This window comes from Physeter macrocephalus, chromosome 6 (assembly GCF_002837175.3).
Source record: "Physeter macrocephalus isolate SW-GA chromosome 6, ASM283717v5, whole genome shotgun sequence".
NCBI classification, from domain to species: Eukaryota; Metazoa; Chordata; class Mammalia; order Artiodactyla; family Physeteridae; genus Physeter; species Physeter macrocephalus.
The window spans coordinates 35,363,596-35,381,076 of NC_041219.1; the positions used below are offsets into that span (position 1 = coordinate 35,363,596).

The window sequence follows — 17,481 nt, forward strand, 5'->3', positions numbered from 1 at the left end:
AAACAGTAGTTATGTTTCCACCACCACAAGCAAGATATAAAATATTTCCATCACCACAGTTATTTAATTTGTTTATTCATTAAAAAAATTTTACCCATATTTATAGATGTAAATGGTATCTTGTTGTAGATTTAATTTGTATTGTAGATTTAATTTGTATTTGTAATTTGTACAAATACAAAAATTTGTATTTTTGACTAATAATATTAAAAAATTATCAAGTGCTTCTTTGCCGTTGAAATTTCCTTGGTGAAGTGTTGGTCCAAATTGTTTGCCTTGCCTATTTTTAAGTTGTGTGTGGGCGTGTCTTTTTCTTATTTTTGAGAGTTGTGACTTCAGCTAAACACCACTGTTTTCCAAAATTTTTTATATATTGTATTTTCATTTTTATTCAAGATATTTTCTAATCCATTATTTACTTCCTTTTTGACTTGTAGATTATTTAGAAGTGTGTTGTTTAATTTCCAAATTTGAGGATCTTCAGATCCCTTCTTTTATTAATTTATAGTTTCATTTTCTGTGATCAGAAAACATTCTTTCTGTGATTTAATCCTTTTAAATGTGTTTTTCCATGGCCCAGAATATGGTCTATCTTGGTGAATGTTCCATATGTTTTTGAAGAATGTGTGTTCTGCTGTTGTTAGATGGAGTGCTGTATAATTGTCAGGTCAATTTAGTTTATAGCGTTATTTAGATCGTCTATATCATTAACTGATTTTTTTTTCTAGCCTAATCTTTTAAAAAATTAATTAATTAATTCGTTTATTTTTGGCTGCGTTGGGTTTTCATTGTTGTGTGCAGGCTTTCTCTAGTTGCGAGCGGGGGCTACTCTTCATTGCGGTGCGCGGGCTTCTCATGTTGCAAAGCAGAGGCTCTAGGCGTGCAGGCTTCAGTAGCTGTGGCACGTGGGCTCTAGCACACAGGCTTAGTAGTTGTGGCGCATGGGCTTAGTTGCTCCGTGGCATGTGGGATCTTCCCAGACCAGGGCTCGAACCCGTGTTTCCTGCATGGGCAGGTGGATTCTTAACCATTGAGCCACCAGGGAAGCCCTTCATTAACTGATTTTTCCGTCTACTTGTTCTATCGGTTACTGAGAGAGAAGTGTTGAAATCTCCAGCTATAATCGTGTATTTCTCAATTTCTCATTTCAGTTCTAAAGTTTTCAGTTCTAAAGTATTTTGAAGGTGTGTTATTAGGTGCATATACATGTAGAGTTGTTCTTTCCTTTTCATGAATTTACCCTTTTATCATTATGTAATATCCTTAGTGTGTTAATATACCTTATTCTGATGTCTACCTTTTTTGGTATTAATCAGTTCCCTTTGATTGGCAGTATAATTTTTTTATCGTTTTACTTTTTACTTATCTGTATCTTTATATTTAAAGCAGATTTATTGTAGACAACATATAGCTGGGTCTTGCTTTCTTATCCAACCTGATAATATCAGTCTTTTAATTGAACTGTTAATTTCAATTTTATTTAATGTAATTCTTGATATGTTTGGGTTTAAATATACTAACTGCTACATGTTTTCTACTTGTTTCATTGGTTCTTTGTTCCTGCTTTCCTTTTTAGTGCCTACTTTTAATTGAATATTTTTTATTATTTCATTTATTTTCATAATCAGCTTATTTAGTGGTTGCTCTAGGATTTAAAATGACCATCTTTAACTTATCACAGTTTACTTCCAAATATATCACTTCACAAATGGAGTAGAAACCTTACGAAATACACTGCCATTTTCTTTCTTTTGATCTTTGTGCTGGTTTTAGATTTTTTTCCCTTTGCATGTATTATCAACCCCATGAACATATTATTACTATCATAGCTTTAGGGAGTCAATTATATTTTAAAGAATTTCAACATAAGAAAAATGTCTTTTATATTTAACTGCATTTTTACCATTTTCAGTGCTCTTTATTCTTTTATAAGGATTCAGTTTTCTATCTGGTATAATATTTCTTCTGCCTGAAGAACTTCTTTTGATATTTTTTGTAATGCAAGTCTCCAAGCAATGAATTCTCTCAGCTTTTGTTTGTCTGAGAAAGTCTTTATTTCAACTTTATTTTTAGAGACATTTTTTCAGAGTATATAATTCTAAGTTGACAATTTTGTTTCTTTCATTACTTTACAGGTGTCCTATTATCCCCTGGATTATACAGTTTGACAAAAAGTCTAATGTAATTCTTATCTTCCACTGTAAGTAGAGTTTCTTTTCTTTTTCTCTGCTTCAAGATTCTTCTCTTTATCTTTGAATTTCAGCAGTTTTACTACAATTTTTTTATAGCTGTGGGTTTTTTTAAAAATTGTATTTATCTTGCTTAGGGTTTTCTGGGATTCTTTGATTTGTTTTTGCCTTTTATTAATTTCAGAAAATTCTTGACCATTACCTCTTCAAATGTTTCTTATGTTCTGTCTTCTTATTCTAAGAATAAGAATATTCTTATTCTAAGAATTCTTATTCTAAGAATAAGAATTCTTATTGTAAGAATACAATTTGTTTGGTTTTCTTCCAGAATTTTTAGATAATCTATTCTTTTTCTTCCATTTTCCTCTTGCCTTTCATTTTGGATAGTTTCTATCTATCTTCAAGCTCATTAATTATTTCCTCTGCTGTGTCCAGTCTGCAGATAAACCTGTCAAAGGAAAAAAAATATGTTTAGTATTGCCATCTGGATTAGTTTCCTATTTTTGCTGTACCAAATTACCACAAACTGTGGCTTAAAACTACAAACTTTATTATATTAAAGCTCTGGAGGTCAGAAGTCCAAAATGGGTCTCAGTTGGCTAAAATCAAGGTGCTAGTAGGCTGTTTTCTTTCTGGAGGCTGTAGAGGAGAATCCATTTCCTTTTTCCAGCTTCTAGAAGCTGCCTACATTCCTTGATTCATGGCCTTTTCCTGTATGTTCAAAACTAGCAGCGTAGCATCTTTAAATCTCTCTCTAACCTCTTGCCTCCCTCTTTCACTTAAAAGAACCCTTGTGATTATATTGGGCTCAACTGGATAACCCAGGATAATATAGCCCCATCTCACTATCGTTAACTTACTTACATCTGTGAAGTCCCTTTTGCCATGTAAGGTAACATAGTCACAGGTCCAGGTTATTAGGAAGTGGACATCTTTGGGGGATCCATTATTCTGCTGACCACATGACATTATTCTCTTTTATGATTTTTATCTTTAGTGGGTTGAATAGTGCTCACTGCCCCCGGCCCCCCAGTGATATGTCCATGTCCAAATCCCTGGAACCCGTGAATGTTATTTGGGAAAATCTTATTTGCAGATGTCATTAAGTTAAGGTTCTTGAGATGAGATCATCCTGGAATACCTGAGGGGGTCCTAAATCCAATTATAAGTGTCTTTATAAGAAACAGAAGAAGACACAGACACACAGACGAAAAGAGAGTGTGAAGATGGAAGCAGAGATTGGAGTGATGTGGCCCCAAGTCAAGGAAGCCAAGGAATGCTGATGGCCACCAGAAGATAGAAGAAGCAGAGAAAATTTCTTCCCTAGAGCCTCCAGAAAGAGCTGGTACTTTGATTTCAGCCTTCAGGCCTCCAGAACTGTGAAAGAATCATTTTCTCTTGTTTTAAGCCACCCAACTTATGGTAATTTGTCCCAGAACCCCTAGGAAAGACATACATCTCTTTGTTTAAGTCCTCCATCTCTTCATTCATGTATTGCATTTTTCCCTCTAAATCCTTTAATATATTAATTACAGTTATTTTGAAGCCCTTGTCTGTTAGTTTTAACATCTAGGCCAAATCCTGAGTCTGTTTTTTCTCCTGACAATGGGTTGTTTTGTTCTTGCATTTTATGTATATCATAATTTTGTTTACATGCCGGATAATGTGTATAAAAGAACATTAGACACTGAGCTAAGTAATGTTTATGCCCAGAACTAGGCATACTTCTTCTTCTATTAGATCATGATTCTTCTGGAAGTTGAGGCTATCTAATCAGTAGATGAGCTGGGTTTGGATTTGCTGTTGTTGTTGCTACGTTGTGGTTAATTTCAGCGAATTCAGGGCTTCAAGTTCCTCCAGTGGTGAACTATTAAGAACCTTGTTCTTAGTGTGAGGCCTGGAATACTAGAGGGATTTTCTAGATGTTTCTTCTCCATTCTCAGCTTTTAGCAATCCCTACGTGCATTTGTCGCAGAAGGGATTTATCTCCATGTTCTTGTCCTTCCCCTAGCCTTAGACTTCTATTGCTTATTACTTTGTGCAGTGCTCATGCTGGGGCTGGGTTTTTTCACTTCTCCTGCTCCAGCCTCAGCCTTAGGCAGACGCTGGTGCTCCAGAGCCTCACATGCCAGGCTTTTTATTCACTCCTACTTCTCTCCTGTGATAAGCTAGTCATCTTGGCCTCCTCTTCAGTTCAGTTCACCCATGTGTGGGTGAACTCTGCCTTTTAATGAATTTCCTCCTCCTCATTGATCAGTGTAACAGGACTCTGTTTTGTATCAGTGTAGGATCTTGAGCACAAGCATGTCTACCTTTCGCCCAGAAGCAGCCAACTTTCTGTCTGCGAATAAGTACATGACAGTGTTTCCTAATTCGCCCTTAGGACCTGATACTTTTTACTTCATGTAAAAGCATGGTCATATCTAGGATATGAGTAGGTTCTTTTGACTACCCCAAGAGTAGACAGATTTTTGCTTCCTATCAAGAAGATTCTGGGCTGTGGGCAGTGGCCCCTGCTTGTTATCCTGAACTCATGCAGAGCCCAGTGGGAGATGAGATTATGTAGGTGTTCCTGTTCTACTTTCAGACTTTAGCAGACCCTGCACACCTTTGCCACCAAGAGGAGCTTTCCAGTTTCCTACCTGCCCCTAGTCTTTCTTGTAAATATCCAGTGGAGGCCTGTGGAGAGTAACTGGTGAGTAGGTGCAGGCTCGCTTGCCTGTGGCTCCTGGGGATTCTATACTTTGACACTAGTCCACATGTGTGCTTTAAAAATGTATTAAAATTTCAGTTATATTCTTCTTACCCAATCCTATGGCTGCCTCCTTTTCCTCGCATCCTCCCTCCAAGGTGGAACATTGGGTGTCCTATGTTTCCTTTGAGCCACCTTTTGCCCTTTAGAATTTAGTTCACCTGATTACCTCGTAACCTCAGCTCACTGATGAACTCAAGACTGATTATTTTTTAGAGTCTGTCCTTTTCTAAAGCAGTACAGGTTATCTAAGAGAATAGGTTCTTGGAAGCAAACAGACAAATCCAGAAAACCACATTGTTTTTAGGACATCCTGTAGCACAGCTGACCCAGCTTTTGCAACAAGTCAATGGTATGGAAAAATAAATAAAAGGAGAGAGTACTCAACAGTTAGAGACCTAAGAGATACAATAACTCAAGGTAATTTGCAGACCTTGTTTGTCTCTTGTTTCAAACAAGCCAACAGTAATAAGTTTCTTAAACAAGTGGGAAAATTTGAATATGGACTAGGTACTAGAAGATACCATGGAATTATTGTTAATTGTGAAGAAAGGATAATAGCATTGTAATTATGTTTAAAAATCAATATTTTTTAGAAATACATAATAAAATAGACAGATGTGAAATGACAATGTCAGGGATTTGCATTAAAATACTCCAAAGGTTGGGGGTTAGGCGGGGGAGGCAGATACACGATGCAAGTGTGTCCAAATCTTGATAATTTTGGAATATAAACAGATCACCTAGTGTTTGTGAGGTGAGGAGAATGAATTAGAAGGGTACAAGAGTATAAGTAGAGAAATCACTGCTGTGGTCTACATGAGAAATGATGGTAGCTTGGACTGAAGGGAGCAGTACATAGTAGGTTCTCAGCAAAGATTTTGTTAAATGAAGTCATGATAATGATATGTTTCATATACACAGGCAGGGGTTTTTTTTTAACAAATGTAAAAAAGTAGAATGTGTTCTTTTTGCAAGCAACATTGACTTCAAATCAAAATGTAATTGGAAAAGAGTTCCTAGACCCAGGAAGCCTAGAATCGCTCAGGTCATACTCTGCCCAAAGAAATCTTTCCCTATAAGCTTGTCAGAGGACCCGGAATTCAAATATTTTTTACTTGGACTTAAAAAAAAAGTATAGATTATCAACTTTTTCTGTTTAGGTGATAGTGACATTCTTTTGTAGCTTCTCCATCCTAGGTGGAAGCAGAACTATATTTATTAATTTAACAAATATTCATATCAGGACTTCCCTGGCGGTCCAGTGGTTAAGACTCCAGGCTTCCACTGCAGGGGGCGGGGGTTCGATCCCTGGTTGGGAACTAAGATCCCACATGCCGCGTGGCGCAGCCAAAAACAAAACAAAACAAAACAAAAAAACCCCAAACATAACAACAAACGGTCATATCAACAGATGTACACCTGGAAGACTAATTGATATCTCAAACTTAACATATTCATAATGGAACTTTTGGGTTTCTACAACCTCTTCCTGTTCTACCCCATACCCACCTCAGTAAATGGTACCACCATCCACCTAGTTGGCCAAGTCAGAAGCCCAAGAGTTATCCTTATTTTCTCTTTCACCTCACACATCCAATCCAACAATAACCACTACAATTCCAAAACAGATATAAAATCCACTTCCTTATTCCCATTATTGCTGTCACTAGTGTTATCCAGGCTATCATGGTCATTTGCCTGGACTTCTATGAAAACCAGCAAACTGGTCTCACAGCTTTTACGTTTGTCCCCCTAGACTACATTATCTACCCAGCAGCCAAAGTCAAAAACCTAAGTCAAATTACATTTGAAAAACCTAAATTAAATCAGAGCATGTCAAATCCCTGCTCATAATCATTCAGTATCTTCCCATTGCCCTTAGAAGAAAATTCTAACTCCTCACCATGGCCTGGAAGGCCCTGAATAATCCAGCTTTGACTACTTCTGTAACTTCATTTTGGGCCACTTTCTTCCTCACTCAGTCTATCTGGCTACATTGACATCTTTCTGTTTCTTGAATACACCAAGTTCTCTTCCCACATGGTCTTTGTCTTTGCCTTTCCCTCTGCCTGGAAGCTCTTTCTTAGCACTTTGCAGTGCTAGCTTCTTCTCATTCTTCAGGTCTCAGCTCGAATGTTGCCTCTTTAGATATGCCTTCCGTGACCCCCACATCCAAGACAGCTTCATCTTCACCTCCTCAAGCCCTATTATTTTCTTTCTCAGCATCCTGTTTGTTTCCTTTATAGCACTCATTAAATAAACATTTGTTTATTTGTTTTTTGTGTCTTTCCCTTACTAGAATGTGAGTTTCTTCAGGGTTAATTTAGTACTGCATCTCCAGTGTCAAAACCGATGGCTAAAACATAATCAGTACTCAATAAAATTTGTTGAACAGATAAACTTTATCACCATCTATCTATCACCCTAGATTTGTTGATGGGGATACAGTAGCAGCAAGCCAGAAAGAGTAGTGCTTAATCTTTTGTAGCTCAATACTTTATGAGGGAGACAGATATTAACCATCAGTTAACAAAATTAACCATTTAACTATAATTGTAGTTGGAGCTATGGAGGGAACGCATACAGCGGAACTTGACTTTATTTTCCCCCAAGGAAGTGAGGTCTGAGATAAACTCTCTAAGTCTCAGTGAGAATAAACCAGTGAAAAGGGGTGGGGAAGATCAGTCTTAGGAAAAGAAGTAGTATATGTAAAGGACCTAAGGCAGGAAGAAGTATGGGTTTGAGACATCAGAAGTAGTCCTGGAAGGTTTTTGTGCTGAACTCGAGTCTTCTTGGACCCCCTGCTCCTGGTGGTTTTGGTCTTAGGGGTGCAGAGTTGGGCTGTTGCCTCACTCAGTGGTTCTTATAAATTTCCATAGGCATACATCCGTGTACAATAGGCACAAGGAGGCCACATTTGCTATAATTGGAAAGATTAAGTTGAAATATTTGTTCAGAATGTCAGAGAAACCCAGGAAAAGAGGTGTAATAGGTTTTCTTTCCACCCCAACTTCTCTTCATTCCTACATATATCAGAGGCAAAGCAGCCCCTTCTTTGACTTATACTTGCAGACTAATACTTAAATGTGTGACAGTGAAATGGTGAAAAGCAGAGTTGAGTCTGGTGAGTAAGAAGAGCATTGGTATGACCTCAAGGAGTCCCCACTACCCTGACTCCACGGTGGTCCACCTGCGAGATTCTGCAAAAGCCATTAGCCCTCTCCGGACTTCTGCTGTCTCGTTTGTACAATAAGACATATGAATCTACCAAAAGAGGCCAGAAATTAAACAGATTATTTACAACCACACAATGAAGTTATTAGACTAGAAAGCAGAGTTTGGAAATTTATCTCAATGGAAAGCGATTTTATTAAAATAATACATAACCTGGAATTCATGTCTAAATTATTTGGCTTGGTAATTATGCTAGAGAAGAGAGCAAAATGCTTTCTACCATAGTTTACAAAACACCATCAAAGAAAATCTGAATTTATAAAGTTGATACATTGTGGGGTACCTTGTTTGCAAAATGATTTATAGCAAGGTACTATAAATAACTACCTCGTTAAGTAGGTTTAAAATACCTTATTGTAAAGATTTTATTTATACAATACTTGACAGGAACACCTGTTGAGAGGCACTCCTAACTTGTACATGTTTGAGGAATCAGAGCATTTGTGAACATATCCTTGACCTCTGTAAACTTTAAAATATAAAATGTTACTCAAAAAAAGAATTCTGGGATTTAAATCAACGTTATTTCAACTTTGCTTACTTTTTATGACATATGTGCATTATTGTTTCATCACTTTCAAACCTGCCTCATGTTTTTCACAGTTAACTTTGATTTATTCTTGTGAGCAGACTGTTGAATCAAAGCACTACATTTACTGTGATGGTAGATTTTTCTGAAGCTCTTTTTGAAACTCTTATTGATAAAATGTCCCTTTGTTACAGAGTGCAGTGTGGTTTGCTTAGGGTAAATGTGAAGAAGGCAGGATGTCTGTCTTTGCTTGGTTTCCTAGCCACAGCATCTCATTTGGAAATAGTCTATTTTGGGTAGTTAAATCCATTCCTGGGGAACCTATCCTTTATGCTTTATGTCTTCCTTTCTTCCTTTCTTTTTTTTTTTTTTTAGTACTTCATGCAAGTAATTTGACATGAGGAGATCTTGAAGGTGTTGATTTCCTGTGACAGTGGTGACTTCCCTGTCACTGGAGGTGTTCATTTGGGCACAGGTGCACAGTCGCTTGGAACCATTCTTTCATTAAAGAACAAATATTTATTAAACACCTCCTTTGCCAGGCACTGAGATACTCACTAGGAGTTCAAAAGGCATGATCTTAGCAAGTGTTCATATTAGGTGTTAGACATGCAGTTTTAATACAGAAGTTGACTATTCTAATGGAGAATAGAGAGTTCAACCATCAAACTACTGTGTGGCCTAGAAGACCTTTTCAAATACTGACTGATTTCTGAGAGTCTATGAATTAACTTCTAAGAGTTCTAGAGGGATTATTGGAAAAGGAAAATGAGAATGGTCTTTGAAACCAGACAGTTCTGTGTTAGAAACCTGGCTATACCACCTCTGAGCTTTGTGAGTCTTGGGCAAGTCCCTAAACTTTCTGAAGCTCAGTTCGTTTTTTTTTTAACCTTTAAAAGGGGAATATTTGGAAGGGGGCTAAATGGGATAATAAACCTATTAGGTGTGATGGGGTGAAGGAGTGTTTAGTGAAAATGAAGATTGGATTAAGCACAAATACTTCTGGGTCTTTTTTTTCCTAAATATATGTGTCTGTGGGATTGGCGGGATGAGGTAGGGAGGATGTTTTATAATAAAGAAGTAAAAGGGAAGAAAAATGTGAATACCTAGTTCACTGGGAAAACACTGCAATCCTAGACTGGTGACAGACAATGAACTGTGTGGCCTGAGCTGGCTCTGAAGGCAGGGGGCCTCAGCTTAGGGCATCCCATGTGCACCCAAAGAAGATAATGACGTTCAGTGTGTCCCAGTGCATGTGCCTGATGACAGTTTTGTGATCAGGCTTTGTTTGCAATCTCAGAGAACCTGGAAATTTTAATTTTAGTAGTCTTGATCTTTTGGACAGGAAAATTCTTTTTAAAATATTTAATTGCTTTATTTATTATTTCTCATTAAGGAAAGAAGAATAGTGTATTCCTGGCCGAATCCTAACTTGTTAGCAGCTAGTTCTTTGTGAGGCACTTGAGTGATAATTGCCAGTGTTTTGTAGATTTTTGCCAGTTACAAATACTTTCACGTGGACAATCTCATTTTTATCACCCGCATTTTACAAATGAGAGAAGAGAAGCTCAGAAATGATTTGTCTGAAGTCACACAGATAATATGTGCTAAAGTTGAGACCCGAACTCTGGTCCTTGCCATCATACTGGACATAAAATTATGGGCCATGCTTCAGATTAGGAGATCAGAATTTTCAATGAAAATAAAATTAAAATTGGATTGATACCTGTCATTCTATTTTATGTCAGTCTTAAGTATGAGTGGATAATCTTAGAAAAGCTCTTATATTATCATCTAATTTAGCCCTGCTGATCAATTACTATTTGACTCAGTTCTTATATTCTACTCAATATGATGTCACTTAAAACTTCACAGATTATAATGAGCTGGTAAATTTTTTTTATTAATTAATTTATTTACTTTTGGCTGCGTTGGGTCTTTGTTGCTGCGCGTGGACTTTCTCTAGTTTCAGCGGGCGGGGGCTACTCTTTGTTGTGGTGCGCGGGCTTCTCATTACGGTGGCTTTTCTTGTTGCGGAGCACAGGCTCTAGGCGCGGGCTTCAGTACTTGTGGTGCACGGGCTCAGTAGTTGTGGCTCTCGGGCTCTAGAGCGCAGGCTCAGTAGTTGTGACGCACAGGTTTAGTTGCTCTGCAGCATGTGGCAGCTTCCCGGACCAGGGCTTGAACCCATGTCCCCTGCATTGGCAGGCGATTCTTAACCACTGTGCCACTAGGGAAGTCCCGAGCTGGTAAGATGTGACAAACAACTCCTCACTCACTCAAAACACACACACACACACACACACACACACACACACACACAGAGGCATTTATTTGAATTTAAGAACTGTATGGAATAATTAATTTAAGCAATTAATATTTGATTATTATGTTATTACTATGTTACTTTCAAATACTCCCATATAAATAGTATGATATAAATTAACTTCAATTCATACACAGGAGTGGTTAGTTATAGTCATGTGCTGGTAAACGTTTAACAACCAGCTCTGGGGAGGGGCGGAGTCCTGTATTTTAGCATTTGTTGATTTCTGTTGTGTAAATATTCCCCCCACGGCCAGTTTCAAGCTACCAGTGTGAGGTCACAGAATGCAGAGTTGGGAAGAGATGTGCACAGTAGACTCACAGCCAGTACAAGCCAGCTCTCACATAATACTATGACCCCAGCAGTTCTCTGCTTAGGGATCCAGACTCAGAGCACTTCATGTGTTGCATCAGAGGGTTCATTGATTAATGTAAGGGATGTTAGACATAATTTGGGCAGTAAGTGAATGGTGTGCAAGATGTGCATCAGGCTAAAAGTGTCCTTGAAGGAAGAAAATTGAAGGACCTAACAAAACCAGAAGCCTAACATCTTCAGAGTATGTCCTGGGTCTAGAATTTTGTTCTTTGCTTCCCTATTTAATCAAGACTCTGTCACCTGCTCCAGTTAGAAGGTTTGCTGATTTTTCTGTTGAAGTATTATTGTAAAGCTTGTTGGAGTGCCTAAAAGGTAGAGAGCAGTTGCTTCTTCAAGCCCATGGGAATAGTTTGTATGACTATTTTGGAGCTTTCTAGCTAATAAATATTTCTATGTGGCAGAATTTGGTCTGTGATTTACTTTCACTGCACTTACTGCCTAATGGTGAGGTAGAGGAAGCTGTCACAACTTCTGCTTATCTCTTATTGTGTTACCAAATGTTGAGACAATCAGTATTTAGCAGAAGAATTTGAAAATTGTATAGGGCCAACTTGGCATACATCAATTTGCAATATCATGAAATGCCTACTATGTTTAGGATACTGTAGCATGATCAAGTCCCTGTCTTCAGAGAGCTTTTAGGTTGATTGTACTCAGAGTTATTTAAAAATGCAGTGTTACCACTCCTATTTGTAAAGTGGGAAAATAATTTGGATGCTAAGATCACACATGCTAGCAGAGAATGGTCTTTATAATACTGAGGTTGTGGTCAAGGTGAATACACAAATCCCTTCACTCTTCTTATCAGAGAGCAAGGGCTTAAAGAGAAACTAACAAAAGTGTCCAGGTAATTTTTAACTGTAGTGATTGTGTGGTACCTTGGTGTAATGGCTTTAAAATACAGCCCCCAAATTTCTGACACTCCTTCCTTCTAGAGGTGGGAGGTCTGTGTCTCTTCCCCTTGAATCCTTATGGATTATGATTGCTTGGCTGATAGAACATGGCACAAGTATTGCTGTCCCAGTTTCTTAAAATATGACTTTGGAAACTGGCACTGGATCTGGTCAGATCCAGGACCAGATCTTAAGAAATTGGTTGCTTCCACTTCCTATCTCTTAGGATGCTTGGTCTTAGGACCCAGTCTCCATGCTATGAGGAAGCCTAAGCCACCCCATGGAGAGGCCCACATGGAGAGGAACCGATAGACAGCATCAATCAACTTATCAGCTTTGTTGGAGGTGGATCATTCAACCCCAGTCAGGCCACATGGAGCAGAGGTGAGCTGTTCCCACCAAGACCTGCCCAAATTGCAGACTCTTATGCCAAATAAATGATTATTATTTAAGCCACTAAGTTTTGGGCTGACTTGTTATGCAGTAATAGAAACCTGGAATACCTGGTAATCCCTCCAGCTGTGAGAAGAGGCTAGTAGATTCTTCTAAGCACTTACGCATCTATTTTTCCTGTTACCTTGTCAGTCATTCCTTTGGAGGCTGTATATATATTTCTCTTGCTCCCTCATGTAAAGTTTCCTTGCTTTTTGCCTGGCTTCTCCTGACAGGAATCTACCGCGGACAAAACCCAAGCTGAAGCAGGGAATGGGTGTAGCATCTTTAACACCAGTGGAAGTTTGCATGATCTGTAGTTTTCACAGGGGTGCTTTTGGCAAGTGAGATGCAAATATGTTGACTTGCATAGTTCCTCTTGCTTTCTGGTTAGGGATCATCAAGTCACGTGACTGCTAATTCTTCTGGTGTGGACTTCTCTTCCAGCTCTGTGAACCTGTTCTAAGAGATAGAGCCCTGAGATGAGAGTTTAAAGACATGAGTTGTTGCTCTGCCACCTACTATGAGAGTAGTCATTTGACATTTCTGGATTTATGGCAGGATTAAGATGCTTAGAAGCCCTAAGCATTGAGCATATCATGACAGCATGACCCCAGATATAACTGTCAGCAAATACAATGAAATTCTGATTTTCTCCAACTTGTCTGCTTGATGCTTTTTTTTTGAATTACCAATTGTCAAATTTGCTTATTTTTGTTCTTTTGGTGTCCCTGATGAGTCTACCTATTGGGTAACCACTGTTTTGCTCTCAATTGCCTCATCCATAAGATGAATAAGTAGACGAATTGATCTGTTAAGTTTCTTTCAGATCTGACCTTTTGATTCTGAAAAAGACTGCTTTTAATTTCTTTCTTTTGTTTACTATGTTCTCTTTTTTTGGCCCTTCACTGTACCTTTATTGAGGTATAATTGACAAATCATAAATTGCACAAATTTCAAGTATACAGTCTGAGAATTTTTGACACACTAATACACCCATGAAACCATTGCCATGAACAAAATAGTAAACATACCCTTCATCCCTACAAATTTCCTTGTTGTCTTTGGTAAGCCTTCCCTTCCATCTTTACTCACCCCAGCCACCAGACAACTATTGAGCTAGCTGCTTTCTGTTACTATAGGTGAGTTTGCATTTTCCAGAATTTTATACAAAAGGAATCATAGGATATAGATTCTTCTTCTTCTGTCTTCTTTCACTCAGCATAGTTATTTTGAGATACAGCCATGTTGTTGCATGCATCAATTGTTTATTTATTTTAGGTGCTGAGCAGTATTCCATTGTGTAGATATACCATAATCTATTTATCCATTCAACTGTTGGTGGATGTTTGGGTTGTTTCCAGTTTCTGGCTATTATAAATAAATCTGCTATGAACATTCATGTATGAATCCTTGTATGGACACATGAGAGTTCCATTTCTTCCATATCCTCACCAACATTTTGTATGGTCATTCTTTTTAATTTTAGTTATTCTAATAAGCATATGGCAGTATCTCATTGTGGTTTAAATTTGCATTTCTCTAATAACTAATGGTGTTGAAAATCTTTTCACATGCTTATCTGCCATCAGTATATCTTATTTGGTAAAGTGTCTGTCCAAAGCTTTTGTACTTTTTTTTATTACTGAGTTTTGAGAGGTTTTAAAATATATATATATGTGTATATATATATATATTCTTAATAACAGTTCTTTGTTGGATATATAATTTGCGAATATTTTCTCTTACTCTGTGGCTTATATTTTCATTCTCTTAATGTTTAGTATGCTCTTAAAGAGAAAGAGAGTTTTAACACATGTGAGTTATTTTATAAACTCTTTTAAGCTCAAAGAGGAGCATGGGTGAATCTGGGAAGAAAAAGGTATTAGCAAACATTTCTACAGTTTGGCATTGAATGCCTTTTCGTATAATTTTCTTTAGTTAGCACGTATTGAGTGACTTTTCTGTATAAAGCATTGTAGTATAAATAAGCATAGTGGTAAGTAAAGTTTAAACTTGAATTCTGGGCCCAAAGCAAACTTTTGAAAACAGTCTTGGGGGGATCTTCAAGATGGCAGAGGAGTAAGGCATGGAGATCACCTTTCTGCCCACAAATACATCAAAAATACATCTTCATGTGGAACAACTCCTACAGAACACCTACTGAACGCTGGCAGAAGACCTCAGACTTCCCAGAAGGCAAGAAAATCCCCACGTACCTGGGGAGGGCAAAAGAAAGAAGAAAAAACAGAGACAAAAGAATAGGGATGGGACCTGCACCTCTGAGAGGGAGCTGCGAAGGAGGAAAGGTTTCCACACACTAGGAAGCCCCTTCACGGGCAGAGACTGCGGGTGGCGGAGCGGGGGAAGCTTCGGAGCCACGGAGGAGAGCACAGCAACAGGGGTACGGAGGGCAAAGCGGAGAGATTCCTGCACAGAAGATTGGGTGCTGACCAGCACTCACCAGCCTGAGAGGCTTGTCTGCTCACCCGCCGGGACGGGTGGGGGCTGGGAGCTGAGGCTTGGGCTTCGGAGGTCAGATCCCAGGGAGAGAACTGGGGTTGGCTGCGTGAACACAGCCTGAAGGGGGCTAGTGTGCCACAGCTAGCCGGGAGGGTCTGGGAAAGACTCTGGATCTGCCTAAGAGGCAACAGACCATTGTTTCGGGGTGCGTGAGGAGAGGGGATTCAGAGCACCGCCTAAACAAACTCCAGAGAAGGGCGCGAGCCACGGCTATCATCTTGGAGACCAGAGACGGGCGTGAAACGCTAACGCTGTTGCTGCAGCCACCAAGAATACTGTGTGCAAGCACAGGTCACTATCCATACCCCACCCCCGCCCCCACCCCCGGGAGCCTGAGCAGCCCGCCACTGCCAGGGTCCCATGATCCAAGGACAACTTCCCCGGCAGAACACACGGTGTGCCTCAGGCTGTCGCAACGTCATGGTGGCCTCTGCCGTCGCAAGCTCGCCCCACATTCCAATTAGAACTACCAACCCCTCCCTCCCTCCAGCGTGAGTGTGCCAGAGCCCCCTAATCAGCCACTGCTTTAACCCCATCCTCTCTGGGTGGGAACAGATGCCTGAGGGCGACCTACATGCAGAGGTGGGGCCAAAACCAAAGCTGAATGCCAGGAGCTGTTCGAACAAAGAAAAGAAAGGGAAATTGCTCTGTGCAGCCTCAGGAGCAGTGGGTTACATCCTCACAATCAACTTGATGTACCCTGCATCTGTGGAATACCTGAAGAGACAACGAATCATCCCAAAACTGAGGTGGTGGACTTTGGGAGCAACTGTAGACTTGGGGTTTGCTGTCTGTGACTGACTTGTTTCTGATTTTTGTATTTATCTTAGTATAGTTTTTAGTGCTTGTTATCACTGGTGGATTTGTTTATTGGTTTGGTTGCTCTCTACTTTTTTTATTATCATTACTTTACAATTTTTTTATTGTAATAATTAAAAAAATTTTTATTTTAATAATTTTTTAAAAAATTTATTTGTTTTCTTTCTTTTTTTCTCCCTTTTCTTCTGAGCCACATGGCTGACAGGGTCTTGGTGCTCTGGCCTGGTGTCAGACCTGAGCCTATGAGGTGGGAGAGCTGAGTTCAGGACATTGGACCACCAGATATACCTCCCGGCCCCATGTAATATCAATCTGCAAGAGCTCTCCCAGAGATATCTGTCTCAATGCTAAGACCCAGCTCCACCCAATGGCCAGCAAGCTCCAGAGCTGAGCACCACATGCCAAACAACTAGCAAGACAGGAACACAAACCCATTCATTAGCAGAGAGGCTGCCTAAAATCATATATGTTCACAGACACCCCAAAACCCACCACTGGATGAGGCCCTGCCCACCAGAAAGACAGGATCCAGCCCCACCCACCAGAATACAGGCACTAGTCCCCTCCACCAGGAATCCTACACAAGCCACTGAACCAACCTTACCCACTGGGGGTAGACACCAAAAACAATGGGAACTAAGAACCTGTAGCCTGTGAAAAGGAGACCCGAAACACAGTAAGTTAAACCAAATGAGAAGACAGAGAAATATGCAGCAGATGAAGGAGAAAGGTAAAAACCCACCGCAAGGGAAAAACAGCAAATAACATACAGGGAATCCCCATAAGGTTAACAGCTGATCTTTCAGCAGACACTCTGCAAACCAGAAGGGAGTAGCAGGACATATTTAAAGTGATGAAAGGGGAAAACCTACAACAAAGATTAGTCTACCCAGCAAGGATCTCATTCAGATTCAATGGAGAAATTAAAACCTTTACAGACAAGCAAAAGTTAAGAGAATTCAGCACCACAAAAGCAGCATTACATCAAATGCTAAAAGAACTTCTCTGAGCAGGAAACACAAGAGAAGGAAAAGACCTACAAAAACAACCCCCAAAACAATTAAGAAAATGGTAATAGGAACATACATATTGATAATTACCTTAAATGTAAATGGATTAAATGCTCCAACCAAAAGACAGGACAGGCTGAATGGATACAAAAACAGAACCATATATATGCTGTCTACAAGAGACCCACATCAGACTAGGGATACATACAGACTGAAAATGAGGGGATGGAAAAAGATATTGCATGCAAATGGAAATCAAAAGAAAACTGGAGTAGCAATTCTCATATCAGACAAAATAGACTTTAAAATAAAGACTATTACAAGAGACAAAGAAGGACACTACATAATGATCAAGGGATCAATCCAAGAAGAAGATATAACAATTGTAAATATTTA

The 17,481-nt window shown here is 39.2% G+C and overlaps 1 protein-coding gene across 1 annotated transcript in view; it reads right to left on the minus strand.

The window, feature by feature from the left end:
- Positions 1–2,561: 2,561 nt before the first annotated feature.
- Positions 2,562–17,481, minus strand: part of IGF1 (insulin like growth factor 1) — a 163,197-nt gene continuing 148,277 nt past the window's right edge. The window contains exon 4 of the mRNA XM_055085267.1: positions 2,562–2,637. Within this exon, the coding sequence (XP_054941242.1) occupies positions 2,599–2,637 (39 nt within the window). The 3' untranslated portion in view covers positions 2,562–2,598. The remainder of the gene's footprint in view (positions 2,638–17,481) is intronic.